The sequence below is a fragment of the Sorex araneus genome, chromosome 6 (genome assembly GCF_027595985.1).
Source record: "Sorex araneus isolate mSorAra2 chromosome 6, mSorAra2.pri, whole genome shotgun sequence".
NCBI classification, from domain to species: Eukaryota; Metazoa; Chordata; class Mammalia; order Eulipotyphla; family Soricidae; genus Sorex; species Sorex araneus.
The window spans coordinates 149,482,974-149,506,636 of NC_073307.1; the positions used below are offsets into that span (position 1 = coordinate 149,482,974).

Sequence of the window (23,663 nt, forward strand, 5' to 3'; positions counted from 1 at the left end):
GATTTTTCTCCTTTCAGTATTGTCTCTCTTTGAATTTTGTCATTTTGAGTACAATATGTCTTGGAGTTTTCCTATTTTCACTGGGATCTTTCTTTCCCTCCCTCCGTCCCTCCCTCCTTCCCTCCTTCCTTTCCTCCTACCTTCCCTCCTGCCTTTCTTCCTTCCTTCCCTCCTTCCCTTTTTCCTTCCCTCCTTCCTTCCTTCCCTCCTTCCTTCCCTCCTTCCTTCCCTCCTTTTCTCCCTCCTTCCTTCCTTCTTTCCTTCCCTCCTTCCCTGCTTCCCTCCTTCCCTCCCTCCCTCCCTCCCTCCCTCCTTCCCTCCTTCCTTCCTTCCTTCCTTCCTTCCTTCCTTCCTTCCTTCCTTCCTTCCTTCCTTCCTTCCTTCCTTCCTTCCTTCCTTCCTTCCTCCCTCCCTCCCTTCCCTCCCTCCCTCCCTCCCTCCCTCCCTCCCTCCCTCCCTCCCTTCCCTCCCTCCCTCTCTCCCTCCCTCCCTCCCTCCCTCCCTCCCTCCCTCCCTCCCTCCCTCCCTCCCTCCCTTCCTTCCTTCCTTCCTTCCTTCCTTCCTTCCTTCCTTCCTTCCTTCCTTCCTTCCTTCCTTCCTTCCTTCCTTCCTTCCTTCCTTCCTTCCTTCCTTCCTTCCTTCCTATACACCCAGAGATGCTCAGCAGTTATTCCTGGCTATGCGCTTAGAAATCACTCAGAATTGTGTCTGGGAATGCTGGGAATCAAATTAGGGTTTCAAGTCAAGCGCACTAACACTATACTGTAACACCAGTCCCTCTTTCAAATTTCTTGGATCTCGATGCCTATATTCCTTAACTCTGGGAAATTCTGATCTGTGAATTCTTTATTGAATTTTTGCTTTCTTATTCTTTAGGGACTTTGATAACATATTGTTTCTCATAAACTCTTCGCCTAGTTCTCTGGTATGCTTACTCATTTCTTTTCAGACTATTTCCCACATTTTGTTCTTTTCTACTTATTTCCTCCATATCATCTTGAGCTCCTTGATCTGTGCTTCAGCTGCTGAAACCTTCTATTCAGCTTCTTTTTAAAAAAAATTTTATTAAATCATTGTGAGATAGTTACAAGCTTTCATGTTTGGGTTATAATCACACAAGATCAAACACCCATTTCTCCACCAGTGCACATTCCCCCCCACCAATATCCCCGGTATACCCCCCCTTTCCCACCCTCCTCCTGGCTCCATGGCAGACAATATTCCCCATATTCTCTCTCTACTTTTGGGTATTATGTCTTTTTATATCATCTGTTATAAAATAGATGATGTTATAAAACATTATATATCATCTGCCACACTTTATTTCTATTTGTAGTTTGCTCATTTCAGCACTTATACATTTTTTTTTTTTTGCTTTTTGGGTCACATCCGGTGATGCACAGAGGTTACTCCTGGCTCTGCACTTAGGAATTACTACTGGCGGTGCTCGGGGGACCATATGGGATGCTGGGAATAAAACCTGGGTCAGCCTCGTGTAAGACAAATGCCCTACCCGCTGTGCTATCACTCCAGCCCCAGCACTTATACTTTCTTGTTTGTTGATGACTACCTATCATCATTTCTTTGCACTCACTGAGTATTCACACAATGATATCACTGAAGTCTTGGTCTAAGAATTTACTGAACTGGTTGGTGCTGTTTGAGCCCTCCAAGGTATGGTTTCACTCACTGAGACTGGTGGGATTCCCCATTAGGTTTGTTGTGCTTTTGGGATGCTGGCAATGGATCTTTGGTTAGACAACGCGCCCCATCCCCCCACCTCAGGAAAGTATGAAGAGTTAGGCTGAGAGTTGATCTTTCCTTTTATGCTCATTTTTATCTAGTGAAAGGATGTATAGCTGTATGTAAAATCTAATAAAGATGTCATGTGGTTCAGGAGATGTGGAGCTATTCAACACCTATTGAATCAGCGAAGGTCAAGTGTGAAGGCTACTTGAGTGTAACCAGAAGGGATTTAAATCTTCCCCCAGTTCCAAAAGGCCTCTGGATTTTCAGCCATGAGATTGATTTACCTGTAGGGTGTGTCAGCAAGCAGAGTTTCAGGACTACTGAACTACTGCTTGCAGAACTAGGCCAACTGAAATTACTGCATTTAATTATTTTAATGTAACTATAAATTGGCTAGTTAGATTAATTTCCCATTATGATAATTCACTGTTTATGTATAAAAATGCAAAGAATTTTTGTACATTAATGTATCCACCTAATTGGCATAAATCATTATCTGTAACAGAATTTTAATGGTATTTTTGGATTTTCTGGGTATTTGTATAAACTGAAAATGGCAATAATTTTACAATTTTGCGATTTCTGTTAATTTCATATTATACTCTTATTTTCTTATTGCTCTTATTAGAATATCCAATATTATATTGGATAGTACATGATTTTGAGTATAGCTATGATATGAGAATATCTTGTCTATATGCTTGTTATAAATAGCTTCTATTTCATGAATGTATATTCCTTCTATTAATTTTGTGAGGTCTTAAAATATTTGGAAACTTGTTAAATACTTTTGACTGTATATATTGTGACTATCATATAACTTTATTATATTTGTTATACTACATTTATTCATGTATATGTGTTGAACCACCTTGTATTCCTGAAATAAATCTCACCTTATATGGAATGGAATGGAATTTTTTTCATGGTTCTTTTTAATTTTTTAGTGATTATTTCTGTGAATGTTCTATGAGCATTTTTATATAAATGGAAGAGACCCATTTCCTTCTCCTACACTATAATTTTTACTATCAGTGCGCCTTTCTAAAACTATTTGACTGAACCTAACTTTTAGGTATGCTGTGCATGATCTATCTTAAAAAATGAGTTTTCTATCATAGAAGGATAGTGGAGAGGAGAATATTGGGGCATTGGTGGAAGGATGCTGACACCAGCATTGTATGCTGATAACTTAGTTGTTAACAGCTTTGTAAATTACAATGCCTAGATAATAAAAAGGTATATAAATAAAAAATAATTAAAAAATTTTAAAAGCATATAAATAAAAAAATAGTTGGAAGCACATACACACCAATACTCACACATTTGGGCCACACGTGGCAGTGCTCAGGGCTTACTCCTGGCTTTGTGCTCAGGATTACTCCTGAGAGGCATCAGGAAAACAGATGGGACACTAGGGATTGAACCCGGGTAGGCCATATGCAAAGCAAATGCCCTACCCACTGTACTATTGCTCTGGCCCCATGAAATTGACTCATATTTTCTGAAAGTCAGTTGAGATGTCATTTGAAGTGACATATTTAAATGGTTTTACCAATTGAGAAAGTCACTATTTTAGCAGGAGAATTCTGAGAAATATTTTCTCTGTCCACTATATGCTTTTGGTGATTTGATCAAAGTCTTTTGTTTTCCCCACGTTCCCAGTGGACATGGTTCTGTAAGTCCTGTTCTACATGATGATTATTCTGTTGGTATCTCTGGAGATGCAGTCTCTCCTCAAAATTATGTTCATCTCCCAATGAATTTAATTAGAGATGAATGGGCTTGGAGATGCACCAAGTGAATGACTCAACAATAGGTAATGCAGTTCAAATGCTGTCAAAGTGTTTTCAGACCTCTGTCTTAACTTCACAAAGCATTGGCCTGGATCAATATTCATATGGATGACTTTTTAGAATTGGGAATGATGGACTCAAAACTTAATGAGATATTTGTTTGAAAGTATTTTCAAATAATTTTAGTCAGCTAATATCCAAATATGCCTTCTGAAGATAGGGCATGAAAATTGGTTGAGAATCAAAATATTGTAAAATCAATTTCCTGAATTTTCTATCATTTGTTATAAAATAAAGCTTAAAATATTTATTTATACATTTTTCCCCTGCCAAAGTAGACTCTTTCTTTAACTCAGAAATAGTAATTTAGCATTTTAATTTTTTAAGGCAAGTTCTATCAACAATAAAAGTTTTGAGTCTCTTTGTCATTTTCCTTTAGGGTATAGTACATCCATAATTATTTTGAAAACTATTATTTTAAGTGTTAGCATTTTTTCTCAATGACTTAAATGCTTAAGTTTTTTTTAGCATCTCCTAAAAACAGCTCAAGGTTCCCTTATGGTACTTGTGTTTTGTTTTCTGTTTAACCAGAGATGGTTTCAGTGTATGAGAAACAACAAAGAAGGTATCACAGCTCAGGAGGTGGATTGAATGGCTGCATGATGCAGGTAACCCAGTATTTGAATTTTTGCACAAGATTTTTAACTTGTACCTCTTAATAATATTGAACAAAAATATTGGTGGCATTAAAATTTAGTATTTTAATCTATGTGATTATATTATTCAGACACTTTAGGGATTATTTATGATTACAGAAATACATGGAAATGAATTTAACATTTTAATACTTCTTCGAATGTTTTTATATTAAAATATAGAGTAAATTTATAGCATTTAATAGCAGTAGTCTTAAAAACCAATTCTAAGGCAACATGAATGGAATATTTTATTTTTGCTTTCTTTTGGGTCACACCCATTGGTGAATAGGGGTTAATCCTGGCTCTGCACTCAGAAATTACTCCTGGCGGTGCTGGGGGACCATATGGGATGCTGGGAATCGAAACCGGGTTGGCCGCGTGGAAGGCAAGCGCCCTACCCACTGTGCTATCGCTCCAGCCACATGAATGGAATATTTTAATGGGACAATGTTTCATATTTCTCATGCCAGGATGAGAATGTGAACATTTCAAAGGATGTGTTTTCTAAACGCTATCTGTTAAAGTTGTAGAATGATGTGGCATCTTCTGTATTCAGTGGAGAGACTTTCATGAGTTCAAAGTATGCTTTAGTAAGCAAGTTTTTACTGCAGTTCTTATTTTATGTACTTCAGCATCCTTACATATGCTTATTGGTCATTTGAAGTTTGTCTTTTATATTCTTGCTCATCTGATTTTCTGGTTGATCTTTTGTTGATTTTCTAAGGATTACATTATATTTTAGATGATATGTATTGGCAAGTCTTCCATAATATAACTTTTTCCCATCCCCAAACTTTTTTGTATATTGGCTCTATAGTGTCTTTCCATAAGTCCTTGGAAAGTTGGAAATCGTCAACTATGTCTCTGTGGTATTTCAATGATGGTAAAGAGGGTTCTTCTAGCCCTGGAAAATAGAAAGTCATGTTTCTTATTAAATAAAAACTAAGTTTCAATTCTGGATTGAGTATTTCATGAAACCCTAAAATTGTTTCCTTTTTGGATGGTCAGTCTCCCAAGCAATTCTCAGGGGAATTCTGTGGGGCACTCCTGATCATATCTGGCAATCTTCTAGAAAATTCAGTGCTTGGCAAGTGAGGTAACAAATCATTGTTGAGGGGCTCTAAAGTCACACCCAGCTGTGCTGTGAATAATCTAACTTGGAGTATGCAATGCATCTCCTTGGCTCTACATTTTAATTTCTGTGTAATTTTTTAGCTAGGGGTGCAAGTTTATTTTCCAGTGGAAAGCCATGCATGATGACGATTTATTTAATTTTGTGATTCTTTCACACAAATTCTTCCAAATATTGTTCTCTACATTAGTCTATGTGATTTCTGAAGTTACAGATCATGTTTGGCACTGCTTTTAATTCTCACTTTATGTATTTGAATGCACTATGAATAATTTTTGATGAATAAATAAAAACTTTTGAGGGCAAGAAATCATTCATACTTTTATTTGCAGCAAACTTTGAAATAAGACGTACAGAAGAAACAATGGATCAAAGGAGAAATGTGACTGAGTTTGTCCTTATGGGACTCACTCAGAGTATCCAGGGTCAGAAAATGCTATTTGTTTTGTTCTTGCTCATCTACATTGTGACAATGGTGGGGAACCTGCTCATTGTCGTGACTGTGATGGTCAGTCCAACCCTGGATGCCCCTATGTACTTCTTTCTTGGCTACTTATCATTCATGGATGCTGTTTATTCTACCACAGTAACTCCAAATATGATTATAGACCTACTCACTGAGAAGAAACGCATTTCCTTCCATGCTTGCATGAGCCAGCTCTTCATAGGGCACTTATTTGGTGGCGCTGAGATTTTACTCCTGGTGGTCATGGCCTATGACCGCTATGTGGCCATCTGCAAACCTTTGCACTATATGACTATCATGAAGAAACGGGTGTGTGTTCTGCTGCTGCTATTGACCTGGGTTGGAGGCTTCTTTCATGCCGCACTTCAAATTATCCTTGTTTATAACCTTCCCTTCTGTGGCCCCACAGTCATTGACCATTTCATCTGTGACATATACCCCTTATTAAAACTCGCCTGCACTGACACCTACGTGATTGGCCTCACTGTGGTTGTCAATGATGCAACAATTTGTGTGGCCATCTTCGTGCTCTTGCTCATCTCCTACGGGAATATTCTGTACACGCTGAAGAATTTTAGTCAGGAAGGGAGGCTTAAAGCTTTAACCACCTGCGGCTCCCATATTACTGTTGTGGTCCTCTTCTTTGTTCCTTGTATATTTATGTATGCGAGGCCTCCTTCTACCTTACCTATTGATAAACCCTTGACTCTATTTTACACTGTTATCACCCCCATGCTGAACCCCCTAATCTACACACTGAGAAATGGAGAGATGAAAGTTGCTATGAGAAAGCTATGGACAAAAAAGTGAGATTATAGTCCAGAGCAACGCATCACTTTCCAAACTGCCAGGAAGCCATCTGTAATTTAACATACAATTGACATATGTAATATAACTGCATTCATTACACTATTATATTAATATGATTTAACCTCTTTAACTCAATGTGATTAACAGTAAATTTATTTTTGTTTAGGTCTGATGTTTTTTATATTGAGAAATGTTTATATTGTTAATATTTCCAGTAATAATTGTTTTAATAATTTTAGTAATTTCTTAGTAGTTCAATTTCTGTATATAAAATGTCTTTTGAGAGTAAATACTTATGTTCATGTGATAAGTTATACTGCAATTGGTTTATAAATTTATTTTTATATAAAACTTTCCTCACATATTTCTTAATAAAATAATTTTTCAAGAAATAATAGTATTGATTACTAATTAATATAAAAATGTACAATAAAAACAAAAATTTTGATAGTGGTGGGTTCACTGCACTATGTATGCATAGTAAAGCTCTCTCTGAAAGTTATACAGTATTGTAAGCCAGGCCAGAGGTAAACTGATAAGAATGAAAAAGAAAGTCTTTAAAACTTTGTTCACACCTCCTCACCCAAATAAACTTACTGTTATTTGATTTAATTTTAAATTTCATTTAATTTTTGTATCTTCAATATTCGGCAGAGTCTGGCACGCTACCCGTGTGTATTGGATATGCCAAAAACAGCAACAATAAGTCTCTCAATGAGAGATGTTACTGGTGCCCGCTTGAACAAATCGATAAGCAACAAGATGACAGTGATCTTCAAGATTAAAATGTATAATTTATTAATATTTCTTATCAGAGTAAGTTGGAAGAGAAATGATACAAAAGGGTTTTAATATCAGTTGCAATGAGGCTTAGCACAGGAAAAGAATCTGAACAAATCAAGGAATAAAATGATTAAGTCATTTTTTCCATTAATTGTTAATTACATTTTTTCTTCATTGGGAAATTATATTTTAATGCAGAACAATTTTGTTTGATGTTAAATTTTTATAAAGATAATATATTTTCTAAAATTTCTGAGAATATCTAATATCTTTACTAATTTTTGATATCCATGTTTTTTTGTATTCCTAATGTTTCATAATCTTCTACAGGAATCCAGGCCTAACATTTTATACAAAACTGATTTATAATCTCTGAGCTTAAATACACAATTCAGAGGTTTACACCAGTGATCTTCAACTGTTGGTCTATGCACTAGAACTGGTCCATAGTTGTATAATAGTTGGAAACTAAGGGTCTACAGAGTGATAATAACTTCTGGGTAAATTTTGTAATCCAGATCAATCTAGTGCCTTGTATCCTACCCAATGTACTATCTCCTCAGCCATTATGTCCTTATTTTTAACTTGATTTCAGTAGATGGAGATTTCGATTGTCATTTCAGTTATCCCAAACACACCATTCACTAAACTGTTTTATAACATCCTGCAGGGAGCTTAAGGTTTATTGAGCCACTCCCACAGCAGTGACCCTGAGGCACACCCAATTCCATCAAGCACTAGTAATTCTATATTGCTGTTCTCTTTCCTTATGTTATTTGCATGTTTTAATAAGCAGTGTCCTTTTCGTATAGACATACGAAGACAGTTCATGCTATGCTTTTAATATGGAAGTTAATTGACTCCAAAATAATATTTATTCCTGGGCATCCATATTTACTTGACTTAAGCCTCAGTTGCCCTTAGTTCCTAGTACTTCAAGAGCAGGGTCCTGACAAAGGGACTGGATGGACCCAGGGCAAGCTGTAAGGTACCTTAGCATCAAAAGGAAACATACTAAGCATCATAAGTATAATAAGAACATGGTTATGGGACAAACTGTCATGACCCAAAAATGAAGTAACTGAATAAGGACCCTGCTGGAGTTAGGAAAGACTAACCTGGCCCGAGGACTGTGATTTGGAATATATCGTGAGATGTCCCCAGAAAGAGCTTTAAGCTTAATTTATCTCTTACTGTGTTAATACAAACTGACTAGAAATATTAGTAAGAAGTAAATTTTCTATGAGTGTTTAAATGGATTACTAGCCGAGGAAAGGATAAAGCAATATACCCTGGATCAAATCCCATCCTTGAGTGGATCTCCTAATAATCTGGAATTTTAAACACTCAGATGAGATTTTGTCCTTGATCTAATCTCCTGATGATAGAGTGGCTTTACATATGTTTGTTGTTATGATAATGTCCAATCTGACCTTTATGTATCCCCACCCTTCATGATTTCTATATAACTACCCTGTGGGGGGTAAGAAGGGATTAGGAAGTTGATGACTAGAAGGAGGATGAGAAATGAGACTTTGGGACTTTGAGGTCTTTTGGGACAAGAAGGAAGATTAGATGATGATGTTAACTGGAAGTAGAAGACTATGAGACTACAACAAGATTAGGAAGGTGATAATGAAGGAGAGGACTTTGAGGTCTAAGAGGAGACTAGGATGATGGAGCAAGATGACTGGACTACAACCAAAACTATGACCGCGATTGTGTCATAAGGGGAGAGATCAGACTATGCTGGGAGGAGAGAGAAATAAAATGTCTACTGACCACCCTGGGACCTGGGGCCTGTTTCTCTGTTTCCCTGGTCCTCTGTCAGCTGTCGCCGTCGCCATCATCCAGCCAGGGAAGCAGTTCTTGGCCAATGATCGCTGAGTCCCCCACATCTCTGCCCCTTTTCTTTGGAAATTCACACTAAACAATACCAACTTTCAATGTCAAGCTTTATAGAAGTATTCTATTTTGGGGGGCATTGGAATATAATGAATGTTTATGTTTTCTCAAGATTCTTTGTTTTTAATTTGGTTTTTGACCACACTGGCTGTGTTTAGAGATTACTCCTGGCTTTGCACTCAGGCATTACTCCTGATAGACTTTGGCAATGTCCTTACAAAAGAAACATCACAGGCTCACTTGAATACTCCTGTCACAGAAGAGAACACGGTGAAAAAAGATGGCTGTCTACGCACCCGAAGCAGCTTCTCATCACACCTGATCTGCCAGCATTTTGATGGTGGACTTCATCCGTTTTCAGAGCTACAAGAAATGAATGTTCACCGCTTAAACTACCCAGGCTCTGAGAGTCTCTTACAGGGGTCTGAAAGGACAAAGGCATTTATTAATTTTTAAATCTACATGGTTATTTCACATAATAAAATACAAATTTTGGCTATGTTCATAAGCTTATGACTACATTCATAAGCTCCCAAAGTCAGGAAAAGTTAGTAAACATCTTTGTGCTCCCAGTTTCTTGAGCAGTGTCTGGGACATAATTTCTATATGCTCAGTATTGTTAAATTTTTTATATATGGCATAAGACTCTTTGCTGATAGATTTTGATAAACTCTTTTCGCTGTAAATACATTCATTTAAAGTAAATATTATTTATTTTTATCATATTTGCTGCAGATCCTTACCTTCTGTTTATGCTATGTGCATTTTAATACATACGTGGTGTTTTAAGAGTCTTTTGGTTGCTCCTTAACATAAATACTGAACATTTTCATTTAATTACAGCCATTTTATATACCCCCATCTTTTCAAATTACTTTGTCATATCAAATAAGTTTTCAAAAAATCTGTCTTATTTTCAATGGGAAAACAATAGGTTAATACATATTTTTTCCAAATAAATGTGGCATGACTGGGCCTTTCTAGCAGTGAAATAAGACTTCAGTGATGAAGTTTGCTGTATGGTTTTAAGTACTGATAAAAATAACTTAGGAAAAGAAGAACAAAAGCTGTATAATTAAACTTATTGGTATTTTATAAAGCAGAAAAATAGGGAATAGTTCTATCAAATGAGAACAAACCTTTGGCACTAGATTACAGGCCTTAGAATACTCAAATAAAGGTGAAGTTGGTGGGCAGGGAATGAAGAGATATTCTGGAAGTAACTTTAGAACATTGCACTAAACACTTTGATGGTGGTGAAATGTGATAATTCTACATTAAAATAATAAACCATCACTTCTATGAAAACTTGTTACTAAAAAATTTTACAGCGCACTATATTCAAAGAACTTAATGAGAAAAAGTCTTCAACAAAATCTTAGCAAACTGAATCCAACATCTGTGAGCCATCCAAGTGAGTCTGTGGAGTTTCTTTCATAGGGACACTGATCCTGTTCCTTAAGGCTAACCCTTCATGACATAACATTTTTTCAAATGTATATCTCCAATTAACCCTATACTATAAAATTAAAATTTAAAAATGGAAGCGGAGAGTACAAGGGTTAAAATACTTACCTTGATTGTGGCTGACCTTCTGCTGATCCCTTTGAACACAGAGCTGGGAACAGCACCTGAGCACACCAACAGGTCTGACCCAACTACCCCCTGCAAAAAAATTGGGGGGGGTGAAAAACAAAAGAAGACAAAGATATTGCTAAAAATTACAGATCCACATTCTTGATGAACTTAATGAAAAAATTCCCAACAAAATCTAAGCGAATTGAATCCACAAAATATCAAAAGGATCACACACCATAATCTCGTGGAATTCATTTAGGAGAGCCAAATGAAGTCAAACCATCACTACTTTTGGATGACATGATAATATCCATGAGAAATCCCAAACACTCCACTAAAAGGTCTTGAAACTTACCTACCCTTCACCCCCCACACACTTGTGGTTGATTTCAACCATTGACTAGTTCCCTTAGCCCCGTTTTCCCTGGTGGTACATATTCTTCCTCATATATATATGTATACATATATGTATATATATGTGTGTGTGTATATATATGTATACATATATATGCATATGTGTATGTGTGTGTGTGTGTATGTGTGTGTGTGTGTGTGGCTGGAGCGATAGCACAGCGGTTGGGCTTTTGCCTTTCACACGGCTGACCAGAGTTCTATTCCTCTGCCCCTCTCAGAGAGCTTGGCAAGCTACCGAGAGTATTGAGCCTGTGTGGCAGAACCTGGCAAGCTACCCATGCGTATTGGATATGCCAAAAACAGTAACAATAAGTCTCTCAATGAGAGACTTTACTGGTGTCCGCTCGAACAAATCAATGAGCAACAGGATGACAGTATATATATGTACATATATAATGTTTTACATAACACAAATGAATGCACTCATTCTATATCTGACCCTTTTTTATGACACATTTCACTCACCATGATACTCTTCATGTCCTTCCATTAATAGGCAAATTTCATGACTTCAATTTTTCTAACAGCCACATTCCATTGTGTAGATGTGCCATCGTTTCTTTATCCATTCGTCTGTTCTCGGGCACTCAGGTTGTTTCCAAATTCTGGCTATTGTGAGTGTGGCTATAATGAACATAGATGTGCAAGATGGTGTTTCTACTGTGTGTTTTTGGGCCCCCAAGGTATATTCCCAGAAGGGGTATTGCTGGGTAAAATGAGGGTTCAATTTCTAGTTTTTAGAGGAATTTTAGAGGAATGTTCATCTTTTTTATTTAAAAGGCTGGGACAGTCAGCGTTCTCACCAACAACGAAGGAGAGTCCTTTTTTCCCCACATCCATGCCAGAACTGATTGCTCTTATTCTTTTGGATGTGTGCGTCTGTGGTGTGAGATGATATCTTATTGTTTTGATTTGCATCTGCCTGATGATTAGTGATGAAGAGTACTTTTTCATATGTATTTTGGCCATTCAAATCTCTTCTTTGAGAAATTTTCTGTTCATTTTTTTCTCCATGTTTTTTCTTTTAAAAATCTGAATGCTATATTTCTTCTGGACTAATTGCTGTGAGGATTTTCAAGGCTATATAAATCACAAGGCTATTTATATCACTTTTAGTGACAAAAGTGATAAAAATCACACTGGTTAACTTGTCTGATTTGAACTTTGAATTATTTTCTTATAATTCCCCACTCAAATTTATTATTTCCATAAGCAATTCTTGTGTGTGTGTGTGTGTGTGTGTGTGTGTGTGTGTGTTGTGGGATGGGGGCAGTAGGATACATATCCCGTAGACCTAAGGTCTTACTTCTGGATCTCAGTCCTGGAGATGTTTACCATATGTGATGTCAGAAATTGAACATCAGTCAGTCTCATGCAAGGCAAATGCCCAACATGCTGTATTATCTTTCCAGTGCCTGCTTGAGCAATGCTAAGAAAGTAAATATGGGAGGCATTTCATTCTCTGATAGTTTTTAAAATGATAAGACCTGATTGTGTTTCTGGATTTTTTATTTTTAAGAAAGAATAATTTAACTTTCAAGCAAAAATCTGATTTGCAATTTTATATATTTATGTTGCCTTATTTTTATTTGATAGAAATGTATATTGCTTAGCAAAAATGTATTGGCTTTTAAAATTAATTATGCATGCCACACACAAAACATTAATGTTTTATTTTTATTACCCTAGATTGATAATACAGGCTGATTTAATAAAAATGGAAGTCATGTTCATGGAGGTTTATGTTTTTGCTATTAATAAGTGATTGTTATTTACTGTTATATGTCTATTTTTTCGTAATTCCTTTAAAATTATTAGCCTGAGGGTTCTTCTCAAATTGTAGAATGCATGGAAGGATCATGTGAAAGATCTCATTTCTTTAGAGCTTGGTTCCTTCGTGAATTTGATCTTAAATAACCTTACCTTGGGGACAGCTTTTAACAACTTATTAAAGTTCTTTGTTGTTCATTGCTGAGAAAGTGCCCAGTACTATTTCTTCTCCTGGGGGAAGACATCTCCTAGGGTATAAATTTTACTTTCCAGGTGTAGTATAAAAGCTATTACCTTACTAGAAGTGGATCATATTAAAACAGTAATATGAATGCTTTAGAAAATATCTAACTTCTACTTCTTTGATAGTGTAGCTCTCTTGCTTTATTGACTAAAAATGATGTTTAAGGCCCATTCAATTGAGCAAAAATAATGAGCTTTAAAATTTTACTCTTGATAAAACTATGAATAACTCAATTTGATGATTCGCCAACCCTGTCAACTATTCTTGAAGACAACTGTGAGTCATTTTATTATACAAATTATAAAATGCATATGAAATTTGAAGAAGGTGGTTTTGCTTCATGCCAGCACAGAGATCAATATTCCTGTGTCACAAAACATTTATAGGTGCTATAGCTACATACCTTGACCTGAACTTTTCTCTGCAGTCACTATTGGTGACGTGGTAGTCTTCATCAAACTACACACTCATCTTCTAGGTTTGTATTGGGATTACAGAAGCATGGATTTAAGACAGACAAAAAGAAAATAGCAAATCCGGTAACATATTTGCAAAAACTCTTCACTGTGCTTAGATAGGGCAAAGTAAATTTGTTTGTAATGAATTATGCATCTTTCTTAAGAAGTATATTCATCATATTCATAAATTTTCTCAGAAAATTTATGCAAAAAGCCCGGGATAAACGATAACTGTAGCACTGCACTGTCACAATGTCGTCCCATTGATCATCAATTTGCTCGAGCAGGCACCAATAATGTCTCCATTGTGAGATTTGTTACTGTTTTTGGCATATTGAATATGCCACAGGTAGCTTGCCAGACTATGCCATGTGAAAAAAGATAATACATTTTAAAAATATTTTATAGATTACTATTAAACCGATCATAGTTTTCTACATTTTTTTTTCAAATTTAAAGATGTTTAAATCACTTAGAGTTTTCTTTGTATGAATATTAACTAGTTACTGGGCATTTATGCAACTTTCACCTAATAGTGTTATATATATAATGTTGCTAAGGATGCTGTTCTATAAGTATGTTTGAGTCTGACTCCTATTCTTTTGTATATGTACCAAAGAAAACATTTTAATATGTAAGGTAGTATTCATTTTAACGAAGGGAAATGCAAAACAAACAATGTGGAATTTTTAGTTCAGAGAAAACTAGTTCTTAGATTCATTGATCTGTATTTATGTGTGTATAGAAAGTGAATTTCAATGTCAGCAGACCAGAATTTATAAACTTTTTTAAACACAGGATCTATAGAATCTTGAAGAATGTGCCAGCATTTGTGTCTGCCTAGGTTAATTACAAAGGTATGTTTTAATTTTTTGCTTTCTCATTAAAAATGAAAATGAATGAAACTGTACATATTACATTTTTACTCTGACCTATTTTTAAATTAATCTGTCTTTTTAAAATTGAGGTAATGACAGTTTTCAAGACTGTCAATGTTGTAGGGGTACAATTTCACATCTCTGTGAAATATATGCAGTACCCTTGACTTCTTAATTTATGAAGAAATATCTCTCAAATAAAATGTAGTTTCGTGAATAAATTTCTAAGAATTCAGTTTCAAGAATAAATTAGTTTGAGAAAAATTAATTCAAGGAAAAAATTTAATTTCAAGGATAAATTTCCAAGAATGTGCAGAAAGGTGGCCAGGAATTTTCTATAATTGCATAAATGGTAAATAAATAACAGCTTCCATAATTGTAATGACAAGAAGCAGATAATATATCTATCCTTCAGGGAATGCTTCTTTATAATCCTAGAAAAGAGTGGACTTTGGGGGAATGAATATACTAATTTAACAGTTGTGGCATTAAAGTCACATGATGAAACATTAGCAAATACTATCTTGACTTTATTCATTACTGATTATGTCAATACTTTTGAGAGCTTCATTTTTATATCCTATTTATTCCTTAAAAATCATTCAATATGTTATTCTTCTATATAGAACTATCATAATTTTTATTATGTAGATGTAATATGTAATAATTTGCTCAAGGTCTAAAACTCAAATTCCTACCAGAATTTAGAATTCACGTTCTCAAAAAAGTATTCTATGTAAGCATTATGGCATATTTATGCAAAATCACAAAATCTGACAAAATATATAGATGAAAAAATATTCACTTTAAAAATTTCATATTTTCTATACTTCCTCTAATGTATTCTTAACTGCGTTTAGGTTTTAGAGGAACATGTCTTGTTTCTTTGAAAAAATAACTTGGAAATGTAACAAAATTTAAAAGTTTATTTTTTATGGGTAAATGATAATACAAATACATGGATTTAGGTACTTACCTTGCATAAGTTTACCTTGCATGGTCATTTGAACCATGACCAGCACTGGTTCAAAACCCCTAGACCACATATGGCGCACCTGAGCAATCCTACTGGTCACTCCTGGGCACAGAGCCAGGAATATTGACTGAGCACTGTTGCATGTGAAGTTCCTCATCCATTCATTTACAAAAAAAATTACCTGAATCATATGTGAAAATCAAAACAGATACTTTGTTTTTGTAAGTAACAGTGAATGTCTTATATTTAGCACAGATCTGGATAACTCACTGGAAAACTATTGAGTTCAAAGTAACTAGCTGGGAGCCTGAGAGGTATTTTATTGTTGTTGTTTTATTTGTTCATTTTTTTGGTGGGTGAGTCACACCTAGCCATGCTCAGGGCTTCACTGATTAGGGATGACTCCTAGAAGTGCTCAGAGAACCCTGTGAACTCTTGGGGATCAAACTTGGGTCAACCAGATGCAAAGCAAGCTTCCTACCTGCTGTACTATCACTCCAGCCCTTCCAGATGTTTTAACAGTGCTCACTTCAGCAGCACATACACTAAAATGGAAACAGCCCAAAGATTTGCAAAGATCTCAGGCAAATAATTGAGGCATTTCATGTTTTTGGATGAAAAGAATTAAATTTCTTAAGACAGAATTTTCCTACTATGCCATAGCTTAGCGAACAACATTTTTTTTTTTTTGCTTTCTTGGGTCACACCCGGCGATGCTCAGGAGTTACTCCTGGCTTTGCACTCAGGAATCACTCCTGGCAGTGCTCCGGAGACCATATGTGATGCTGAGAATCGAACTCGGGTTGGCCACGTGCAAGGCAAATGCCCTACCCGCTGTGCTATTGCTCCAGCCCCTAGCAGACAACCTTTTTATGCATTCTGAACTGTGCTTTGTTAGCATAAATGCCAAGTAATTTTGGAAAGTAGGGAAAGCGTCTATGTGGTACTCATTCATTTTGAACTTACATTATTCATTTTTTTCTTCCAGTTACCTAGATTTATTAAATGTTCAATGTATTTGTAATTGTGTTTGTGTATGTGTATTTTTTTTTAAAAAGGACACTTTCCATTAGGCATTTTTGGTCTTGGAGGATTTAATATACTTACTTCTGTGTAGTAACTCTCTTATGAGACTTGATTCCAATTAGTTAAAAGTTAATAAGTATATAATAAGAACATGAGTACACAAAATATGCTTTTTTCTTTTACTGCTTTGGGTGATTTATTCCTTGATTCTTGGGGATCATAGTAAAATAATTCAGAGGGCTGTTATGGTCTCAAGACACAAAAAACAAAACTAAAATAGCAACCAAAAGGCATATAAATGTCTATTTACATTCCTTGCATATTAATCCACTGGATAATAACTTACACAAACATGTAAATCTATGTATACAATTTCTACTTAAATACACTTAGACTTATCATATGTGTATTTCTGAGTATGTCTCTGCATAAGCACGTAAATAATTCTCATAGTGGATCTATTATGAAGTAATAAAGACATGATACAATGTCAAAAATGCAATGTTTGTGAAAGGTGTTAAGGAAAAAGAAGCTTTGTTTGAGTTGAGTAGATCATCTCACAGATATTCCCACACTCGCACATGCCTCTCAGAACACAGAAGTATTATCACTGTAGTTAAATAAGAAATTTTTGAAAATTAATTGAATCATTGAAGAGAGAGATTCCAACTGGTTGTTTTCTAAAGAATTTCATGTTGGCAGCCCTATGAATCAAACATTATTGTGTAAGATATTATGTTTTTTTTTACACTAAACTTGCTATCTTTTGAAATTAATTATTGGCTCTTTTGTTTATAGACTCCGACAGTGGATACCAATAATTTAAGAAGAACACATGGAAAATAAACACAATGTGACTGAGTTTGTCCTCTTGGGTCTCACACAGAACCCCAAAGTGCAGAAAGTTCTTTTTGTTGCCTTCTCTCTCATCTACATTGTGACAATAGTGGGAAATCTGCTTATCGTAGTGACCATCAAGGCTAGCCAGTCACTAGGTTCACCCATGTATTTCTTTCTGGCTTATCTATCATTTATAGATACTGTGTATTCTACTGTCATCGCTCCCAAAATGATTGCAGACTTGCTCTATGAGAAAAAGACCATATCCTTCCAAGCTTGTATGACTCAAGTTTTTATAGAACATTTGTTTGCTGGTGCAGAGGTCATCCTTCTTGTAGTGATGGCCTATGACCGATATGTAGCCATCTGTAAACCTCTTCATTACTTGATAATCATGAATCGGCGAGTATGTTTTCTCATGCTGCTGGTGGCCTGGACAGGAGGATTTCTCCACTCGGTGGTTCAGTTTGTCTTTATTTATCAGCTTCCTTTCTGTGGTCCCAATGTCATTGATAACTTTGTGTGTGATGTGTACCCACTAATGAAACTTGCATGCACCAACACCTACCTCGTTTGGATTTCTCTGATAGCGGATGGAGGGGCAGTTTGCAGTGTTATCTTCTTCATTCTCCTGGTTTCCTATGGGGTTATATTACACTCTCTGAAATCGCATGGTTTGGAAGGGAGACGCAAAGCCTTCTATACTTGTGCCTCCCATATTACTGTGGTCGTTCTGTTCTTTGTTCCCTGTATCTTTCTTTATGCAAGGCCCAATTCTACCTTTCCCATTGATAAGTTTATGACTGTTTTTTTCACTTTCATAACTCCCATGCTGAACCCATTAATCTACACCCTGAGAAATGCAGAAATGAAAACTGCTATGAGGAAACTTTGGACTAAAAATGTATCTCTAATTGGAAGAGGGCTGTAGTCCTAATACAGAAATATTCCTTTTCAGTCAAGGAATATAGTCATTCTTAGAGGCAACATTAAAATATATCTTATTAGCATTAGCCTATCTATTATTAGTTGTCTTATAAATTAATATTTATGTAAATCTTTCAACCCATAAAAACCACAAGAATTTTATACATTGATATACTATATATGTAATACTTGGTTAAGATTCTCTCCTGGAAAATATATCTGATTTTTATTATGTTTATGGTTTCAGGATATTGTACTTACTATTATGGAATAATGTACTGCATAGAACTTGCTTATATTTAGTCCAATAAATTTACTGTAGACTCATACGTAAAATGTATAATATACTCACAGAATCAGCATAGCAAAACAAACGAATTCATAAAAAATAGAGGGAAGAGAAGACCCTTCCTCAAAGAAGACCTAGAGATGGCAATTAAACTTACGAGAAAGAGGTCATCAGCATCAGTTATCTGGAAAATATAAATCGAAGTGAAAATGTGATATCACCTCTCACTAGTAAGAACAGACTATATCGGTATAGAAACAAGTAGTGTTGGTGGAAATGTGGTGAAATTACAATCCTCATTTATGATGGAGGCAATGTCATCTGGTTTAACATATATGGAAATACGGCTTGAAGTTTTCTAAAAAAAGCTTAAAAATAGGGGCCAGATAGTATAGAAGTTAGGCAATTTCCTTGCATATGGACCATCTTGGTTCAATCCCAAAACTATATATGGTGCCCTGAGCATGGGCACAGAATGAGGAATAAGCCCTGAGCACATATGGTTTTGGCCCCAAACACCATCACCCTCCAAAAATATTGAAAACAGAATTCCTCATGTCTCAGCAATGCCATTCTTTGTATCTATCTCAAGAACACACAAAACCATCAATGAACCCTTGGAATTTGGCAACAGAACTGAGGTTACTTAGTGGAAGCAGGAGAGGAATTGAGTTTGTAGGGAGAATGGACTAGAAGTGACAGGAAGAGAGTGGTGGTGGGTCTTTGGCATTTTGGCAGTAGCAAAGGTGCTGTAATTTTGTACACCCAAAGCATAAGCATGAGTTCATTGTAAAACACGTTATACCAATAATAAAAAGTGAAACTAAAATAAAGTTTCTGACTGTATACAGATATTAATAGAATAATAAAATAATTATCTAGTTCAAATTAAGATCTTTTAGCACATGTTGGTTGCAGAACAAATCTATGATGCTAGCCTTGCATGTGGTTGACCCTTAGCAATCTTCATCCTGTATGATCTCTGGCATTACTAGCTGTAGTCCTGGATGCACCTCAGCATCTCTGGCACTACATGCTCAATAGCATCAAATTCTTGGTCCTTCATGGGAACTACTGGACAGGTCTACTTGGCTGAGAGTCATGAGTGGGATCCAAGGGTCTCTTGAGTTATCACTTTGGAGGCAAAAAGATATCCCCATAATGTACCTCAAAGCCAACTCTCTGTTTCAAGAGAGAGAAGTAGCACATGTCTAAATTATTCATTTTAAGTAGAATCACAAGGTTTTCCTCCTTTGATGGATATATGGTATGATTGGTTTTTATTTTTTCTTTTTGAAAGTAGTGATTACTAAACAATTTTGGAACAATTGTTTTGTTTCACATTACAAGTCTGAGTTTCTGTAAATTCTATGATCTCAATTCAATGGTAAATAAATATGACCTGTTGCTTTACTACTGGTAGTGATTTTTAAAAATTTATGGGTTACAATGATGTTTAGGGGTCATTCGTGACTTTGTTCAGGGGCCACTTCTGGTGGGTCCAGGGGACCATATAAGATGCTAGGGATCAACCTGGATAGCCTGCATGGAAGGTAAGTGTCCTACCAACTGTACTATCTATTTGGTTCTTTAATAGCAATTTTGGAAATGAATACAATGCCATAAAGATTATTTTGAACGTTCTGACTACATATTTTATTGTATAATATAAAAAAATTGATGTCACCTCCAGTGCAACATCGTTGGGAGGGCCGAGCTGAGAGAGACTTCTAAGATCAGGGAAAGGACGAATGGAGAGTTTACTGAACCCACTCGAGAAATCGACGATTAACGGGATTTCATGATCATGAATATAAAACACATATATCATAAATAATAAGGCATAAAACTGAGATTGCCTATCAACTTAACAGGCACATTATAAAGTTCTAGTTGTTACAACTTAGATCTCATGTTTTATTGTGAGTTTGTGTTTTGGATATGCAACTATACCACTCACCCATATCACCAGTATAACCAAAGCCCCAACTGCCTATTCCACCATTACTTCTTATTCTTTGCTTTCTCCCCTTGATTTCTTTCCTTCTCTGTCTTTTTTCTCAAAACACTGGGGTAGAGGTTGTTCTAACCATTCCCCCTATGCCCCTTTACCAACATTTCCTCATCCGGTATTCTATATACCACAGAAAAATGAGATCATCCTGTATTTGTCTTTCTTTACTGTCTTATTTCATTCAACATGTCATCTACTTGGTTGCAGCAAATTGCATGATTTCATTGTTCCTTGCAGCTGCATAGCATTCCATTGTGTATATACATTACATCTTAATAATCCATTCACCTGTCTTTGGGCACGTAGGTTGGTTCCTTATCAGAGCTATTGTACTGAGAGCAGCAACAAATAATGGTGTGCATATGTCCTGGGGGAAGATGCTCCCAAATGAACTGCTAGGCCATATGGCAGTTCAATTCCAAGTACTGAGAACTGTCCATACTGTTTTCCATAAGGTTGTACCAGACAACATTCCCACAAGAAGTGGATGAGAGTTTCCTTCTCACCACATCCCTGTCAACATAGATTGTTCCTGCTATTTATTTTGTTTTTCTTTATTTCATTTATTTTGTTTTTATTGAATCACTGTGAGACAGAGCATTACAAAATGGTTCATGATTGCATTTCGGTCATACAATGTTCCAATACCTATCCCTCCACCAGTGTAATTTCCCAGCACCAGTGTCCCCAGTTTCCCTCCCACCCCTTCAAGACTCCCACACACCCCAGCCTGCCTCTATGGCAAGCACCTCTCTTTCCTCTCTTTCTCTTTCTCTCTCCCATTTTAGATATGTGCTGTTCTCACTGGTGTTAAATGGTATCTCACTGATATCTTGGTTTGAATTTCTCTGATGATGAGCATTTTTCATGTGCCTACTGGTCTTCTGCCTGTCTTATTCTGAGAGCTATCCATTCATTTTTCCTCCCCATTTTTGAAAGGGTTATTGAGTTTTTTTTGTTGTTTTGTCGATCTTTGTGAATACTTTATATATCCTGGTATCAAGTCTTTTCCCCATTCAGTTAGCAGTTAGTTTTAGCATATATTTCTTTTGCCATGCAAAAGCTCTTTAATTTTATAGTCTCATTTTTAATTTTTTTATTTTGTTCCCTTCAGATAAATGAATAGAACTTTGAGTTTTGAATCTAAAGAATTCTGCCTATATTTCCCTCAATGTACTTTATAGTTTCTATGTTGTGTCTCAAGAGCTTTGGTCCGCTTTGAATTAGCTTTTGTGTGAAGTATAAGATATGGATCCAGCTTTAATTTCTTAGATGTGCTTACCCAGTTTTCCCAGCACCATTTGTTGAAGAGGCTATCTTTGCTTCATCTTATGTGCTCAGCTTCCTTATTGAAAATTAACTATCTATATATAGGGGGGTTTGTTACTGGGTATTCAATTATGACCATTGATCAGAAGGTCTATTTTTATTTGAGGACCTTCCAGTTTTGATCACTATAGCTTTAATACAGTTCCAAAGTAGGTAATGAAATACTCTTGATTTTTTATTTTTAAGTGTGACTTTGGCTATTCATGGTCTTTTTTGATTCCATACAAATTTTATTATTGACTTTTCTAGAATTTGGAAGAATATTATCTGAATTTCAGTGGGATTACATTGAATCTGTATAATAGCTTAGGTAGGATAGTTATTTTAATAATATTGATCCTTCCAATCCATAAGTATGGGATATTTTTAATTTCCTAAGGTCTTCTATCTCTTAAGTGACTAAATGTTATCATGGTATATAGATTTCCCTTGTTTTTTCTTAAGTTGATTCCTAGATACTTAAGAATGTTTTGGGATACTAGTTTAAATGGGATAGACTCCTTGATCACTTTTTTCTCTGATGCATTCTTTGTATATAAGAATGCGACCAATTTTTGTGTATTGACATTGTAGCTTGCCACTTTGCTGAATTGGTTTGTTGTTTCTAGGAGCTTTTATTTTGACTCTTTAGAATCTTCCATGTTTAGCATCGTATCATCTGCAAATAGGGATAATTTGAGTTCTTTTCCAATTTGGATCTCTGATTTGTTTTTTATTGCCTGATTGATGTAGCCAAGACTTCTAATACTATGTTGAATAAAAGAGAGAGTGAAAATCCTTACCTTATACCTGATCTTAGAAAAGGTTTTAAGTTTTTACTAATAAGGATGCTATTGATTCTTTGGGCTTGTTATGGATTGCCATTATTACTTTGAAGAATGTTCCTTCAATCCCAATTTTGTTGAGTGTTTTTATCATGAATGCATGTCGAATCTTGTTTAAGGCTTCTGCTGAATCAATTGACATGATCATATAATTTTTATCTTTCCTTTTAATAATTTGGTTTATCATGCTAATTAATTTGCATATGTTGAATCAGCTTTGCATCCCCAGGATGAATTCTACTTGAATGGAGTGTATATGATTTTCTTGATATGTTGTTGGATTTAGTTACCTAAGATTTACTTAAGGATTTTTGCATCAATATTCATCAGGAATATAGGTCAGAAATTTTCTTTTCTGAAAGCGTTTCTTTATCTTTGGGTATTAGTGCAATATTAGTTCCATAGAAGGTATATTAGAAAAGATTCTTGTGTCTTTGATATTTTGGAAGAGCTTAATGAGTAAAGGTAGTAAATCTTTGAAGGTTTGAAGAACTTACCAGTGAATCCATCTGGACCAGAACTGTAGTTCTTGGGGAGATTCTTCTTACTTTCAATTTCCTTGTAGTTGGCCTGTGTAGGCTTTCAATTTCCTTTTCATTCAGCTTGGGAGATTAAATGACTCTATGAATCTATTCAATTTTTCTAGATATTCCAGTTTAAGAGCATGAATTTGTTCATAGAAATTCCTCATTATATTTTGAATTTTTGAAGTATCCATTATAATTTCTCCCCTTTCGTATCTGATTTTATTTATTTG

At 35.6% G+C, this 23,663-nt stretch overlaps 2 protein-coding genes across 2 annotated transcripts; both read left to right on the plus strand.

Annotated features, from left to right (window-relative positions):
- Positions 1-5,739: 5,739 nt before the first annotated feature.
- LOC101558568 (olfactory receptor 4A15-like) lies at positions 5,740-6,651 on the plus strand. The gene has a single exon (XM_004621907.3). It carries the CDS (start codon positions 5,740-5,742, stop codon positions 6,649-6,651), a length of 912 nt encoding a protein of 303 aa, XP_004621964.1.
- A 10,864-nt stretch (positions 6,652-17,515) lies between these two features.
- On the plus strand, positions 17,516-18,454 carry LOC101538059 (olfactory receptor 4A15). The gene has a single exon (XM_004621915.3). The coding sequence runs from the start codon at positions 17,519-17,521 to the stop codon at positions 18,452-18,454; it is 936 nt and encodes a 311-aa protein (XP_004621972.2). The 5' UTR covers positions 17,516-17,518.
- The last annotated feature ends 5,209 nt before the right edge of the window (positions 18,455-23,663 follow it).

Coding starts and splice junctions, on each gene's coding strand:
- LOC101538059 (XM_004621915.3), top strand. CDS start 17,519: ATGGAAAATAAACACAATGTGACTGAGTTTGTCCTCTTGGGTCTCACA.
- LOC101558568 (XM_004621907.3), top strand. CDS start 5,740: ATGGATCAAAGGAGAAATGTGACTGAGTTTGTCCTTATGGGACTCACT.